General features: G+C 37.3%; 1 protein-coding gene and 1 long non-coding RNA gene across 3 annotated transcripts in view; one reads left to right on the top strand and one right to left on the bottom strand.

The window, feature by feature from the left end:
• The window catches only part of LOC127528420 (uncharacterized), a 43,109-nt gene that overhangs the window by 9,251 nt on the left and 17,101 nt on the right, over window positions 1–16,757 (bottom strand). The window contains exon 2 of one of the 2 annotated variants that reach the window (XR_007935317.1): window positions 4,685–4,882. This is a non-coding gene — a long non-coding RNA (uncharacterized LOC127528420). The remainder of the gene's footprint in view (window positions 1–4,684; window positions 4,883–16,757) is intronic. The other variant, XR_007935318.1, reaches the window with a different exon arrangement.
• Window positions 1–16,757, top strand: part of cpa6 (carboxypeptidase A6) — a 132,426-nt gene that overhangs the window by 113,080 nt on the left and 2,589 nt on the right. The window contains exon 10 of the mRNA XM_051929173.1: window positions 6,445–6,529. Within this exon, the coding sequence (XP_051785133.1) occupies window positions 6,445–6,529 (85 nt within the window). The remainder of the gene's footprint in view (window positions 1–6,444; window positions 6,530–16,757) is intronic.

Here is a 16,757-nt window from a genome sequence, read left to right as displayed (position 1 = left end):
TTTTTCTGTAACCTTCCCCAGATTTGTGCCTCGAGACAATCCTGTCTCGGAGGCCTACAGACAATTCCTTTGACTTCATGCTTGGTTTGTGCTCTGACATGAACTGTCAACTGTGGGATCTTATATAGACAGGTGTGTGCCTTTCCAAATCATGTCCAATCAACTGAATTTACCACAGGTGGACTCCAATTAAGCTGCAGAAACATCTCCAGGATGATCAGGGGAAACAGGATGCACCTGAGCTCAATTTTGAGCTTCATGGCAAAGGCTGTGAATACTTATGTACACGTGCTTTCTCAATTTTTTTATTTTTAATAAATTTGCAAAAACCTCAAGTGAACTTTTTTCATGTTGTCATTATGGGGTGTTGTGTGTAGATTTCTGAGGGAAAAAATTAATTTAATCCATTTTGGAATAAGGCTGTAACATAACAAAATTTGGAAAAAGTGATGCGCTGTGAATACTTTCCGGATGCACTGTATGTGCCTGAGTGAATGACACAAGCAGTTTAACAAACATTTAATCCATGTGCATAAATTCAGTTTGAGAGGACAGATTTTTGGTGCAAGTTCTCTTAAGAATAAGTGATTAAAGTGCCTGCCATCCTTAGTTGCTAAGATCATCGAAGGTTCTCAAACACATATTTGTGTGAAGCAACACTGTCCTGATGTTTGAAGAAATCAACTGCAGAAATCATTAGAAGAGTCCTGGAGACCTATCTTAAGTTGTTACCAAATACATCAATACCAATGAAAAAAGACTTGTAAAAGCACATCAAAGAAGAGGATCAGATGGTCATCTTAAATATAGTGTGCACTTCTATTAATGACTATTTATGACTGTAGTCCATGACTCAGGCAAAGTACACTTCATCATTTAGCCACTGGTTGTATTTTGACTGCAAAACGTAACCTTTTCTTAACATCTGGTTAGCATTTTATATTGTATTACTAAAAATACATTCATTTATTTCACTACCATATTTTACTATCAGTTACTGAAGCATTCAATGCTGCAGACTGTCTGCTAGAGCTAAATGTAACATCCCTTACAGCAGTAAAATTTTGAGGGAGACCTAAATTTGAGGAAAACCTTGAACTTGTCAGGCTTGGATAAGGCTTATCTTGTGTCTACCACCATCGATTTCCTGAAGAAGCACTTTCAATCATATGGTGGTGTTCATTCAGAGCCTATCCTGACAGCTTTAGGCACACATCAGTAACTGATACTGCATGGGATACCAAACCATCATAGTATCAAATCATACATCTTAGGACAATTTGGATTAATTTATTAACAAAATATGCATTTGGTTGAGGTGTGAATCTTGAATGGGTGGAGGAAATTCTTAAGAACCTTTGGGAGAGCATGCATTCTTCTCACGGGCGGCACGGTGGCGCAGTGGTAGCACTGCTGCCTCGTAGTTAGGAGACCCGGGTTCGCTTCCCGGGTCCTCCCTGCGTGGAGTTTGCATGTTCTCCCCGTGTCTGCGTGGGTTTCCTCCGGGCACTCCGGTTTCCTCCCACAGTCCAAAGACATGCAGGTTAGGTGGATTGGCGATTCTAAATTGGCCCTAGTGTGTGCTTGGTGTGTGGGTGTGTTTGTGTGTGTCCTGCGGTGGGTTGGCACCCTGCCTGGGATTGGTTCCTGCCTTGTGCCCTGTGTTGGCTGGGATTGGCTCCAGCAGACCCCCGTGACCCTGTGTTCGGATTCAGCGGGTTGGAAAATGGATGGATGGATGGATGGATTCTTCTCACAGTGACCAGGCTGAGTTTTTAACTTTAGGCAGCAGCATAGTATAGTACCGTTCCTATGCCATATAAATAACCTGTAATAATTATTAGTAGGTCATCTGCTTCTTTATTTCTGCATTACCTAATGTTACTTTGGGTTGTAAAATTGTTTTGTTGTGAGTAGCATACCAATTGTTGATATTCTCCTTGAACTGCTTCTTAACAATCATAGCTACGGTCTGAAGGTGTTGCACTTGCTTATGATTCTGTGATAAAGTGTAAGGCAGGTTAATGAGAGTATAAAAGCAATACATTTTTTAAATCAGTTTTCATTGCTATATTTTTAGTATGGTAAAGAACATCTCATAGGTAAATATTAAATAATGCTCCATTTAAAAATAAAATACTTTGTTACATTGTAAGAAATGTTGAAGTAACACTTGATAAGTGCTTTATTGCACAATAATATCAAATTACTCTGTTTGCTATCTCTCAAAACCATATGTTTTAGCATGGGAATAGTTTTTGGGGACATCTTCCTTTTCCTGTAGACCACAGTTATATGTTACACCTTTATCACTATACCTGTTCATCTGTTCTTACACTTACCAGCCCTTGAGAGTATACAGTTTACAATTGCAATGCACTTGCACCTAGGACTATAGTCCTCTGCCTTCAGAATTCACCCAGGTATGACTGTCACTGTAGTATCTCTATTGGAAATGTTCTCTTTCTGTCAACCCTGATTGACTTAGCCGTGAAAAGAATTTTGGTTTCCCCAGCTGTCTTTGGTAAAATAGAGAAACACGTCCAAGCAGAAAAACAGACCTAGTAAGTTTTAATTAAACAACTAGTGCTATAAGGAAAATCAAATAAGATGTGGTTATTCAAACTATAAAACCTGATAGTTTTAGATATTCAGTCTGTTATCCTCTCTTTAGGCAGTGCTTAATCTTCTAGTTACATGAAGTCTGCCTTCCCTCTGTTCAGTTCATCTCAGCTATCTAGTCAGCTCTCTACCCAGCTACAGCATCTCATCATCAGTCTTTATACAGCTTACTTCACTATCCCCTGAAGTGCTCTACCCACCTCTTATCAAGCCTGTTATCAAAGGGGCTCATAAATTATCCCTGTCCCTTCCTCCAGTCTTTCATTCTGGGAGGCTCATGTTTCTAAAGTCTCTGGAAAACTTTACTGTTTTCCCAAAGGAGCTCATATACATAAACCCACACTTCTGCCATCTTAGACAGAGTATCAAAGTGTGCTCTGTACTCAAAGGTGGGAATTCTAAACCACCTCAGATATGGCAGCTTTGCATTCAGAAGCAACACACTAGAAATGTGTTTCCTGCAAAGCTTTGCATTTGCTGGTGCTGCTGCAAAGTACCCTTGTGAAACTGGTTAGAGGCAGACCTCATATACAGCGGGAGCTACAGCCAAGCCATAAGGTAAAAACTCAGGACATACAAGGTCTTTTTTTTAGAATTTTCACTTAGTACAACTGCTTACTGTCAGAAAGGCGCTTCTTTCTTATAAGCAACCAGTTACAAATAGTTCTTTTAAAGACACTACAGATAAATGGTAGCTGTTACAAACACTGAATGAAACAATGTTAACAAAGCACACTGTAGAAAACAAGACCCTTTTGTGCAGTTCTTCTTCTTTGGTTTTTTTATTCTCCATTATAATAAGTTCACCCTTTTTATTTGGATTTTAATATATACACTTATTCATGTTTATTAACAACATTTCAAGCTCAAAGAACATCCATGCCTTGTTTTTTTATTAACGTCTGCCTCTGTGTATGGATTCATACCATTTGCTTTGAAGGTTCTTTCTGAGTGGTTTGATCACTCTGTATTCAGCCCTGACTTCCATTTTTTTCAGGTTTAGCATTAGCCTTTGGAATAATGTTCAGCAATAAAGCCTTCATATAAATGTTTTTAAAGGCACAAAAACACTTATAACATTTTCAAATGTCACATAATCATGTGGAACGTTGTGCAGTCATTAACAGAAAAGAGAATCAGAAGTGCCTGCATCCTGTCTGAATACCTCAGTTAATTGTTCCTTAGTACTTAACAGCCGTGGCAATTAACATCTCATGCTATTTTTAAGCATTTTACACCAAAGTGCTATGTATGAAATCCTACTGTTACAGTCTTTCACAAGCCAATCCGACATTGTATTTCTTGTGTTTCCATCATAATTGGGATACATAATTACCCTACTGTGAGCAAACATGATATCTCAGTAGCATTTTAAAGATGGATTAAAGCTGTCAAATTTCTGTCAGCTTATTGTTATTGGAACAATATTTTGAAAGTGTTTGTGTAGATGTGTTTATTATTAAACGTACATATTAAACAAAATGCTCATCCATCCCTTCATTTTCTGAAATTGAATATTCCAAAACAGGGTTTCAGGTAGCTGATGCCTAACATAACTGAGTCAGATGACATTTAAGAATGAAACACAAGTACGGGGAAGAAATAAGGCACAGTAGGTGCACTATAGAAAAAAAATATGTGGAATTAAATGGCTTAATTGAAAAGATATGTTTGGAGACCAAAATTAGAGAACTGAAGTAGCTCTCAAATTACAGCCTAAATGATTGTTGTGAATTATTATACAATACACTAAACCAGGTACATAATGTGTAATGAAGTTGTCAGTGTCATTATGTTAACTGCTTCGTAATACATTTTGAATCTGGTATGCACTAACATTCTCAAATCCTCTTAATGCAGTTGAGCATGGCCTACAGGAGAATATTCTGGCAGTACTGAGAATAAGCAAGGAACCATCACTGACTGTGATTCCAGTCCATTACAGGGCCCACAAACACCCACACCCACACTCATAAGAACTGCTGATTAGCTTAACATGAATGTCCTTTGGATTTAGGAGAAAAACCTACAAAGACAAGGGAAAAACGTACAAACTCCATACCAACTGCTGCTGGGTGCAGAATTCACATCCAGGACCGCTTACCACCGTGCCAGCTCCATGCAGAACAGTCTTCCAGTGTCTTGAGTGTAGAGGGTATCACATGCCTGCCTTTATCCATTTTCTGAGACTGTTTTTCCTAGTACAGCATTGCAAGGAAACAGGCCAGTTACAGCACTGTCACATGGAAGTCTGTTTTTCCTACAAATAAAATGATATGTAGATGTCAGTACATACATGTTAAAATAATATAAACTAGCCCTGCTCGCTTCGCTCGCCAAACCCCGTGTTTGGTTTTCCGCATACACACTTTTAAGATTTTTTTTTCTTTGAATTTGTTGCTATTTCATTAGTTTCACTTTTATTTCAGAACTTATGTAAAAACAATATTTGGAATCTTTGGAGTCCCAATATGCTGAATCTTTTAAATGAGGTCAGTGAGACATGTGTTTAATGGCTTTGTACCATAATTCAGGGTAGGTTTCTCTGTTTGGAATTTCAGCACAGACAAAGCGATCTACATCATCAGCAGTTAATAATTTATTTTGCAAAGTAACCAATAAATGCATGTGAGGTAAAACACGTTTTTGAAATTCTCTGACTTAAACTTCAAAGCCTTACAATATTTACATACTTCTGACATATCACCTATGTCCATATATTCGATCTCTATTTGCCTTTTAGTTATTTCTCCGAGTAATAATTTCTCTTTTTTTGTGCTAATGCGATGTTTACTTTCTTTGTTTTGACACTGTCGTTTTTTTCTGCTTTCATATTCTGTATCTTGCTCTGCATATGTTTCGTGCCTATGTTTTTTTTGAGTCTTTTGAATTCCAGTTTTCATTATCTCTAACCTGCTCTGCATGTGTTTAGCCCCCTTGTTTTTTAACCTCTTTATGATGTTATACTTTGTTTTCTACTCTGTCTTTTATTTCTGACCTCTTCTTTGTCCTGCTTTTTTTTCAATGACACCTGGTCTGTGGTGATTATTTTCCCTTTTTTCGAGTAATAATTTCCGTTTGTTTCTGCTACTGCGATCTTTACTTTCTTTTTTTATACTTTCTAATTTTCCTACTTTCATATTCTTTAACTTTCTCCACATGTGTATCGCACATACATTTTTTTTTTTTTGAGCCTTTCGAATTCCACTGCTTTCATAATCTGCTCTGCATGTGTATAGCGCCAACGTTTGTGAACGTGTTTATGAAGTTCTACTTTGTCTTTTACTCTGTCTTTTAATTCTGAGCCCAATTGAACGTGCTTCGTTTCAATTCCACTTGTTGCAGGCTGATAATTACTTTCCTTATTTTCTGAATTTGCACCTAGATTATTTTTTCTTTTTTGCACTTTGTTCTCTCCAACACTTTTGAGTCTCTTTTCTCTGCGCTGCTTTCCTCTTTGCTTAGTCGTCGATGTTTCATTTATAACGTTTTGTCCTTATGCGCTTTATATGTGCTGAGACCCTGGATCTGTGTGTGCTCAAATCCTTCACATGACTGAATGTTTTGCTGCCCGTTGTCTTATTTGATATTGATCGTAAGTAGGGCGTGTCTTGCAAGAATCTCATGTTCTACGTCATCGCGAGACGGTCCTGGGTCAATCTCTTGGCACAATGTCTCATGTTTAAGGTCCTCGCGGGTCTTTTAACTGTCTTCCGTGATCTTAACGTGAAGATCACGTCTTGACACCCTACTGCTTAGTGATATTTGATGTCTTGATGCTATCAAAATGATTATTATATTTTTTTCTCTCACAATTCTCAGGAATCTGCTGCGCACAATGCAGTTCTGGCTCTGTACTCAGCCTACGGTGTGAGGTACCAGTATGGCCCTGCGTCAACTACTTTATGTAAGGGTTTGATTTCATTTCATTTACTTTTATATATGATAATAGTTTTCAAGTTTAATAAATTATATTGTATATACAGTAATGTGCGTAATAGCTGTGTGTCTTCCAATATAATAAAGCACTGCATGCACACATATGGCAAAGGCTAGAAGATAGTAAGTACATTGCAGGTGTTTTTTCTACATTTATCTAAGACAATATCACTGATGTTTGGCATGTCACAACATAGTGGGACTAACTAGTTTTTCTGACTGTTTACCTGGGTTTTTTTAACATGCATAGTTTTAATTTTGGTGTACATTCAGTAATGAAATGGCTAAGTAAAGTCAACATACCTTTGCCACTCTTTTTGAAACAAAACAAATATTGCCATGCAAGAGTTAAAATATGAGTGCTTCAGTAATGTACATCCCATAATAGAATATTTGTCAGTGATAGAAAGAAATGTAGAAAAGGCTAGAAAAGAGTAACTTAACATCCTCAAACCACTTAATCAAGTTCTGACTCACAGGAGCAGGACCTACCTTTAGTTGTGTACTTTATAGTGTGCACATGTTGCCTGAAAAAGTCTAAGGCTAGTCCAAAAACACCCACAAGCATGTCAAAATAGGTATTGGAGGGCAAAAGACACATTACAGAAAAAAAGCACTTTGTAATGCTGATTTCAGTGCTTGAGAGGCTCAGTGTCTGTCTTGCCATGTGTGTCCAGACGGTTTGTTTGGTTTGAAGATAAAGGTCCAGAGGTCGGATAGTTTAATGACTTGCAAAAGAAGAACTGCAGTCAGATGTTAGTGTATGTGGAAATACTAGATAGCAGCAGCAGCTTGTAGTACCCTCACCTTTTATCGTGTTTTTCAAATACTATTTACAGCATCTGGCTGTTAAGCAGTGCTCTGCACTAATGGCAGCTGGGGCCAGCATATGGTGTTGTTATGCAAAAAAATTCAATAAGTAGTAAACTTGCATCAGTAATTTAACATATTGTTAAAATGGTTATAGCCTCTTCCAGGGCTGCTTGGGCAAACCCTTGGACCCTGCAGTGTTCTAGACATTCTTTTCCTCTGTGTGTACGTGTGTAGCCTCCAGTTTTCAGTTCCATGTTGAGATTTGAAGGCCTGAGCCCTTTTAAGCAACCCATTGGTGTATTTTTTGTGATGCAATTTAAAGGATCTTCTTCTTTCGGCTGCTCCCATTAGGGGTTGCCACAGTGGAACATCCTCTTGTGATGCAATTTAAAGGATAATACATACAAATTATTATTATTATTAAAATTATATTGCTATTTTGGAGTAGTCATCCTCATTATCGTGAATCATGTTGATTACTGATGTACAATACTATTTAACACTTTGCCCATTAAACAAACACTGGAGATCTATGATTACTCATTTGTATTTCTTCTTTTAGTGTTGAGTATTTGATGTTAATGTTGAGGGATATCATTTAATACTGTCCTTTGGTGTTCGGACTGTATAACAATATGTTGGTAGATATTAAGTTTTTTATGGCATTATTTATTTTATCGTCAATGGCCTTGTAGCTTAATACATTATGAAATGCAGTGTCTCTCTCTTGCTCCTTTATGTGAGGTGTTGGGATCCTTCCCAAGATCACCAACAGCTACTTACCCAAGCCAGTGAATTTAAACAGAGGAGCGGGTTGTGGGAGTTTTGCTCTTTAAGTGCTTCATCATCTCTCCCTCTCACGCATATATGTACACACACTCTCACACATGTACAAACAATAATAAAAATTACATTTTTCAGGTAAAAAATTTGATTCAGACTCTTAATAAAGCATGTGAAGGTATGTGCCTTTATTTATGCAGCCACTCCTTTATGACGTCATTAGCAAACTTTAACGCTGTATGGCAGAATGTATAATTGATTGTCCTAGAGCTGCAAATTTGATATAGTTCTGGGAGCAAGTCACATCAACCATATATGGTTTTCTATTTTATTGCCTCAGTTTTGTATTTTTAGATATACTTTGCTTTTGATTTTTTTTAATATACTCTGTTAATCCTGAGGAGAAATAGTCTTTTTACATGACCTTTGGGGGCCAATGCACAGGTCAGCCATTGTATAGCACCCCTGAAAAGATTTTCAGGTTAAGGGCCTTACTCAAGGGCCCAATGGAGTAGGATCCCTTCTGGCAGTAATGGGATTTGAATCGGCAGCCTTCCTGATACCAGCTGGATCCTCAGCCTCAGAGCCACCATTCTACCCTTGTATATTTGTAAATGAGTGAAGCATTCTGAGCCTGTCTGTTCAACTGAAGTGAAAGGTAAACACTAGCAAGGCTGAAGAGTCCTTATTTCAGCATTACATACATAAATGTCATACATGACATGTTGCTGGTGTGGCTACTTGGTATTTTTCTATAATGATTGTAGTCATGGTGAACGACTACTTCTAGGTCCTTTCCAGCTTTTTGCTTTTCTTGGTGTCATGGAGTGTTGATTATCATCGCCATATTGACCTGATTCTGCCTCCTATTGTTGGAATCAAAACCCTAGAATCAGACTTTTTTCCATTCCACTAGAATCATGGACAATACAACAAGAACTTTTATTTCTATAGCACATTTTCATAAAAATGATGTAGCTCAAAGTGCTTTACAAAATGTCAAAGAAGCAGTAACATGCAACGAAAAACAAATTAAATTTAGATAAAAATAATAATGCATAAATAGTATACAAAATCAATAATACACACTTACATAAGATAGATATATAATTAAGAGAAACAGAACCCTTACATATAGAATTCTTTATAGTCGGTCTGATACTAAGGTCAGTTGGCCATAGTGGACAAAAAAAAAACTCCAAGTAAGCTTGCAGTGTTATAAGAGGTCTAACTTTTAAACAGTTCCTTAATTAAAAAAAGTAAATATGGTTAATATGTGATTTAAAATGTAGGTCACAGTCAATGTTTACATGTAAATTCTTTAGTTCTTCATTGACTTTTAACTCTATGGGACTGAGTTAATTTCTAATGCCTCATTATTTTCCATTTTTTTGTGAATTTCCCCTTGGGACTAATAAAGTATCTATCTATCTATCTATCTATCTATCTATCTATCTATCTATCTATCTATCTATCTATCTATCTATCTATCTATCTTTACATACAACTAAGGTTACAGTTTTTCTTTATTTCACTTGAGGAAATTACTACTCATCCATTCAGATATACAAGACAGACACTGGGTCAGAGAGCTCAGAGTGTCACGGTCATCAGGTGCTATAGATAGGTAAAGTTACATGTCATTTGCACATCTCGTGTTTTGACATAATTTGGCCTAATGGGACCATATAGATTGAAAAGAACTGTTGGCCCAGATAGATCGTTGTGGTACACCATATACAGTACTGTACAATATCATTGATGTCTGAACTACATTCACCACAACTAACAAAGCATTTTCTACCTGTTAAATAAGACTGAAACCTATATAAGACACAGTCCAAGAGGCCTATCCATTGACTAAGGTGATTTGTTAGGACACTGTGGTCTGTGGTGTCAAATGTTGAGCTCAAGTCTAGAAGAACAATTATAGACACATGGAATCTGTCAGCATTAACCCATAAGTCATTTACTACTTTAAGCAGTGCAGTTTCTGTACTATGATTTTTTTCTAAAACTCAACTGAAACTTATCAAGAATAGAATGTTTATTTAAATAGTCATTGAAAAAAAATTACTTAAAAAAGGCAGGTTAGAAATAGCCCTAATGTTGTTAAGTACTTAGGAGTTAAGATTATATTTCCCTGTATCCGTGTACCTGAAGATGAGTTCACTATGTCAAGTACACTGTCAATTAGCACATCTGAGATATCTTTGAAAAATGGTACTGAGTCAAGAACACAAGTGCAGGGTTTTAGTTGAGAATTTATTCTACAGAGTGCAGGAAATCCTATTTCAGTAAAGGAATTTAATTCTCTAAAAACAGCATGCTGAGGTTCAACAGGATTTATTTTGGAGAGATGTATTATATTATTTCTAAAATTGTTTATTTTGTGTTTTAAAAAAACGCATCAAAAACCTCAAAGGTTTTGCTAGAAATTTCCAGGAGGCATTCTGTTGAATGAACTGGGTTTAGAAGACTATAATACATTGCAGAATATTCAGGGGACTAGGCAGCAAGATAGCATACCTTAGCCTTTGAGATGTGTTTTTCTTATATTTTAGTTTACTATTTGTGCACATTTCCATTACCCTATATAACTACTATTAGGATCTTTAAAGTCCTTAGTCCGCTCTATTTTCTGTACACACATACTCAGTTCAGGGTCACTGGAGCACAGCAGGGATCAACCCTGAATAAGGCACTGGGCCTTCAAATGGCACACAAATACAAATGTGCACTCACATACACAAACACAGGATCAAGTTTTATGGGATGAAATGGAGAACTTAAACAAAAACATACAGGAATATGGGAAGAATGTACAAGTTCCATGCAGGCAGTAAATCCAACTTTTAAAAAAAGAAAGAAATCGGCCTTGTACTGGCCAAGATTTATATACAGTATTCATGTTTCTTTGTACATACTGCAAGGTGTATCCATTGCATTGTCTTGTGTATGTTATTAAATGTTATTTGAATTTTATTTTTCTGCATCATACTTTGTTTCCCAAGCTTTTAAAGGAGAAGTGCACTATTAGGTGCAGTATTATGCATATTGTGGAGAAAAGCCAAGCAAAATGACACCTTTTATTGGCTAACTAAAATTAGCCAATAAAAGGTGTCATTTTGCTTGGCTTTTCTCTACATTCATAATGGCTAACATGGTACAACACCCTAGTACTGCATATTGTGAAGAAATGCAAACGTTTATGTGTACACAGTTCTTGTGTACTGTAAATATCTGACCTGCCTAATGCAGCTGACCATGCAGCTGGACTAATACACAGAAAAAATGTCTTAGCCAGTGCTGATGATATACAAGGAGCTGGGACCAGTGTGTTCTGATGCTGTTTCTCTCATCTGCTGTGGCCATGTCCCAGTCTTAGCAGAAGTAAGCAGAGGTTACCTCCCCAGAGACATTTAAAATAGAAAAAGTACAGTTTAGCCAGCAGAGGTTTTATCCATAATTACAATCATAAAAATATGAAAAGCAGCTCTAGCAGTTGCAAAGTCTGCTAAAATGACAGGACATTGCTCATGGGCTCAGCTGCTTACCTTAACTTTGTTTAACCGTAGCATTTTTTTATTCTCTAGTGGAGAACTGTTCAGAATTTCAGCAAAGGAAAACAAAGTCAAACCAACTTCATAAATTATGAGTACAATTTTGCAGTCTTCTAAACTGGCAAGCCATTAAAGAAACTTCAAACATGTTAAGATATACTGTCCTAATTCTTGTAATTCTTGCTGTAGTATTTTTATTTTTACAAAAAATGAGATATTAGATATCATAAACATTATTGCAATTTTATTTATTTATTTATTTTTGTAGGAGGTATCAGGAAGAGTGCAGCTTTTGTGAGTACAGAAAAGAATGGTATTTCTTGGACTCCAGAATTATGGACTCCAGCATTATATTCTGGCACATTCATCTTAACATTCAAGAATATGAATATGCCCTTTTTCACTTTATGTAAAACTTATTTAGTTTATAAAATATTTTAATTCCATTATATGTTGTTTCAAAATGTGTTTATGAAGGTTCTAATTTTAATCTGAACAAGTCTAATTACACCAAAGCAATTCAAATATTTTTTGTACAGTGCTCCTCACACAAATTTACAACATAATATAGAAATAGGTAAACTTCACAGCACTTACATATATGTGCAAACAAACTACACAAATACATAATATAACAGGGTAATTCAACTTGATTAACATAAACAGACCCTGACAGTATACTGTAAGTCCATCAACATTAGAACTCAGATATGGTCAGCTGACAACACAAGAACTGAAAAGAATAATTCGTCAGCAGCATTCCTGGAGAAACAAAACCTTTGTGGGGATCTACAACAGTTAGCTACAGCAAACAAAGCCACCGTTCTGGTGACATAAGCCAATTGACCACCCACTGCCCCATGGGCATTCTTCAATAGAATTACTTGTACTGGGCAGTCTGATAAGAATAATAAATCCTTACATCTTTGGATTCCAACATTTCCAAAAAGTCTGTTATTAGCGTAAGCCGCCCTAAACTAATAGATTAGTTAATGAGGTAGAAGTACATAATAAACAAGAATGGTTGTGTCAGATATTTAAAATATTAAAATGTGTGCTTAAATTTAAATGTTTAAAGCGTAAAAATCCTCAATTGTAATAGAAATGTGTGAAAAATTTTCACCCTCTGATAGAGGCCCACAAAGGACTAGATCACTAGTACAGAATCCAAAAAGAGCATGATATTCATAATCACTGACCTTGAAATATTCTAAAATGATTCCGCACATGCTTTTGTTTGAAATGTGTCATTTTTCACCCTCAGTTAGAGGTTCATAGAGGGCTAGATCCCTAGTAAAGGATCAAAAAAAACATATTCATAATCAATAATCTAAAATGATACAGCACATGCTTTTGTTTGAAAAGTGTCACTTCTAACCTTCTGGGAGTGGCTCTTAGAGGGCTAGGATCACTAGTTAAGAACCTAATGTCAAAAATATTATCATACTCATGATCAGCAAACATAAAAAAATTGTACAAAGCAACACTCCAAAAGCTGATATTATCAATCATCATTCTTTGAAGTTTTTTTGAAAAGCACTCAGTAACTTTGACTCCTTGTATCCCATTATGGTGTGAACTCCTGGTGTCAGTTGACATGGCACGCATAACTCTAAGTCTGATCATCTTTGCCGAAGACACCTACTGGTTTTCTCTTTAACATATAGGATTAATTTCCTACAAAAAATATAGGCCAAAGTGACCTAAAATGATGAGTTTTTGTGTATAGATGGCAAAAAAGTAGGTGGAAACCTCAAAAAGCTTGATGTCTTGCATAACTAGACCTCAAGACATGTCAAACGGTGTATCATATGTGGGGTTTTTTTCATACCAGTGAGTTAGGAGGCACCAGACAAAAAAAAAAACTGAAGTGATTTCAAAGCATTCAAAAGTAATTGTTATGAACACAATATCCGTGGAAATGTAGCCAGGTGCCAAGTACCATGGCATGGTTACCAAAAACAAGAAGCAGAATAGATGAGGGCCAGTGATAGTTCCTAATGACTGTTATTGTTGTATTTTTCTAAGCTATAATAAGAAGAAGCTCTAATCAGGACATGCTATACTGAGGCCCAAGGATAATCTTTTGCACAAGCAGGCAGATCATTCCACAGCTTTGAGTTCTTTGTATCAAAAAGGTGACCCTCCCACTGTTGTTTTATTAATCTTTGGAATCCTCAGCAGACCGGCATCTTATGACTGCAATGCATACTTTGGTATGTACAGTATCTATTGATAAGGTCAGATAAGTAAGTAGAGTAGTACCCAAAGCCATTAAAAGCTTTAAGAAGAAGGATTTTGAAGTCTGCCCTAAGCCAGTGCAAAGGCAGGAGTTATGAGGAGTTATTTTCTAATTCTAGAAATGGTTCTGGCAGCAGCATTTTGAATTAACTGAAAGCTACCTTGAAAATGGTTTGAACAGCCAGTGAATGATACATTGTAATAGTCAATTATACTAGAAATAAATATGTGAATTAAATTTCTTGTATTGTCTATACTTTGAAATTGTCTTGATTCTCCTACATATAACAACTGTAAAGCTAGAAAAAATATGTAATGTGTGTAGCAAAAGGTAAACTGCAAAACTATGTGCTGATTCAGTAAAACAATGTTTAGGCCAACTGTTTTAAAACCTGACAGTATCTTAATGTTGTCTCTGTCTTTCCAAACGGTTAATAACATTTCTGTTCTTTCTTATTCAAAGACAAGTAATTATTACTCATTGATTATGAACACAACAGGAAAATGACATTTGGAACGATGGACAGATATAGCTGAGTATCATCTGTTTACAAGTGAAAGTGAATATTAAGAATTGTGGCATCACACTGATGCTGTGTGGCAATGGGTCGTTCACATGCCCTTCCTGGAAGCTCACTGTCTTCAGAAGGACTGCTTGCTATTGTCACACTAATTGGAATTCAAATGCAACTCTGTCAGGCTTGCCATTTTATAAGCTCCCCTGCAGCTAGTGCTGAAGCTACTCATTTGCATGGTGGAATGCCAGCTCATTCAGTTTATACCTCATATTATAACTCATTATGCATCTTGTCAGCACCATTACATAACCCTTTCTTCAAAGTTGTCATACCCAGCAACCTTTTCCAACTTATTGCAATGGCAAAAAAACTCTTGAAAATGGCTGGGTGGTCTTCATTTCCATTGTGGTCATGCAACCATTGACAAAGACATAACAACTGGGCTCTTGAGTGCTTCCTTATCAGATGGCACAGTAGGGATATTGAGTATGACATTGTCATGCAGTGCAGCAGGGGTGTTATATACTGAACTTCTAAGTTGTGATCGTCCATTTTATGTGGGCAGGCAAACCTCCAAATGTGGAGCTGCAGATGCAACGGTCTTTTGGCTGTCATCCATTACTGATCTGACAACTACAAACTGTATTCCAGGTCCAGATGTGAACTTTGAGACCCTCCCTCCACGGCTGCTCTATAATACCTGTATGATCTACCTAATACTTTCCTGCATAGTCTCGCCACCTAATCTGTCTCACTCTGTTTACTTGCTGTCCGTGGCATGTGATCTGTCACTCTTTACCCCAGCCCCATAAGCCAGAAGCTACACCAACAACTGTGCACTTAGCAGATGGAAATCTGGGGTGAAGATGTCTTCCCTCCTGCACTGATGCTGCAGATTTCATTCCATATCCCAGATATCAGCGTCAAAATTCTCCAGCTGCTCCTCAGAAAAGCCCATGTTGGGTCTCCACGGCACTTGATGCTTTGCTAAGTTGAATTTTAGGTCTTCTCCTTATCCCACTGCAACCACCAATGTAGCACCAATGCCATTAGATTCTTGCATCTCTCTTTTAGGTAGGTCATGGTCCATTGATGCAGGGCTCGCTGTTGACATACTAGTTGGAATTCATACAGTTAGGTCCATAAATATTTGGACAGAGACAACTTTTTTCTAATTTCGGTTCTGTACATTACCACAATGAATTTTAAATGAAACAACTCAGATGCAGTTGAAGTGCAGACTTTCAGCTTTAATTCAGTGGGGTGAACAAAACGATTGCATAAAAATGTGAGGCAACTAAAGCATTTTTTAACACAATCCCTTCATTTCAGGGGCTCAAAAGTAATTGGACAATTGACTCAAAGGCTATTTCATGGGTAGGTGTGGGCAAGTCCGTCGTTATGTCATTATCAATTAAGCAGACAAAAGGCCTAGAGTTGATTTGAGGTGTGGTGCTTGCATGTGGAAGATTTTGCTGTGAACAGACAAAATGCGGTCAAAGGAGCTCTCCATGCAGGTGAAAGAAGCCATCCTTAAGCTGCGAAAACAGAAAAAAACCCATCCGAGAAATTGCTACAATATTACGAGTGGCAAAATCTACAGTTTGGTACATCCTGAGAAAGAAAGCAGGCACTGGTGAACTCAGCAATGTAAAAAGACCTGGACGTCCACGGAAGACAACAGTGGTGGATGATGGCAGAATCATTTCCATGGTGAAGAGAAACCCCTTCACAACAGCCAACCAAGTGAACAACACTCTCCAAGGGGGTAGGCGTATCAATATCCAAGTCTACCATAAAGAGAAGACTGCATGAAAGTAAATACAGAGGGTGCACTGCAAGGTGCAAGCCACTCATAAGCCTCAAGAATAGAAAGGCTAGATTGGACTTTGCTAAAGAACATCTAAAAAAGCCAGCACAGTTCTAGATAAACATTCTTTGGACAGATGAAACTAAGATCAACCTCTACCAGAATGATGGCAAGAAAAAAGTATGGAGAAGGCGTGGAACAGCTCATTATCCAAAGCATACCACATCATCTATAAAACACGGTCGAGGAAGTGTGATGGCTTGGGCGTGCATGGCTGCCAGTGGCACTGGGACACTAGTGTTTATTGATGATGTGACACAGGACAGAAGCAGCCGAATGAATTCTGAGGTGTTCAGAGACATACTGTCTGCTCAAATCCAGCTAAATGCAGTCAAATTGCTTGGGCAGCGTTTCATGATACAGATGGACAATGACCCAAAACATACAGCCAAAGCAACCCAGGAGTTT

This window comes from Erpetoichthys calabaricus, chromosome 6 (assembly GCF_900747795.2).
Source record: "Erpetoichthys calabaricus chromosome 6, fErpCal1.3, whole genome shotgun sequence".
In the NCBI taxonomy this organism is placed as follows: domain Eukaryota; kingdom Metazoa; phylum Chordata; class Cladistia; order Polypteriformes; family Polypteridae; genus Erpetoichthys; species Erpetoichthys calabaricus.
Note: the sequence above shows the minus strand (reverse complement) of the source record. Positions and strands in the feature narration are given on the sequence as shown.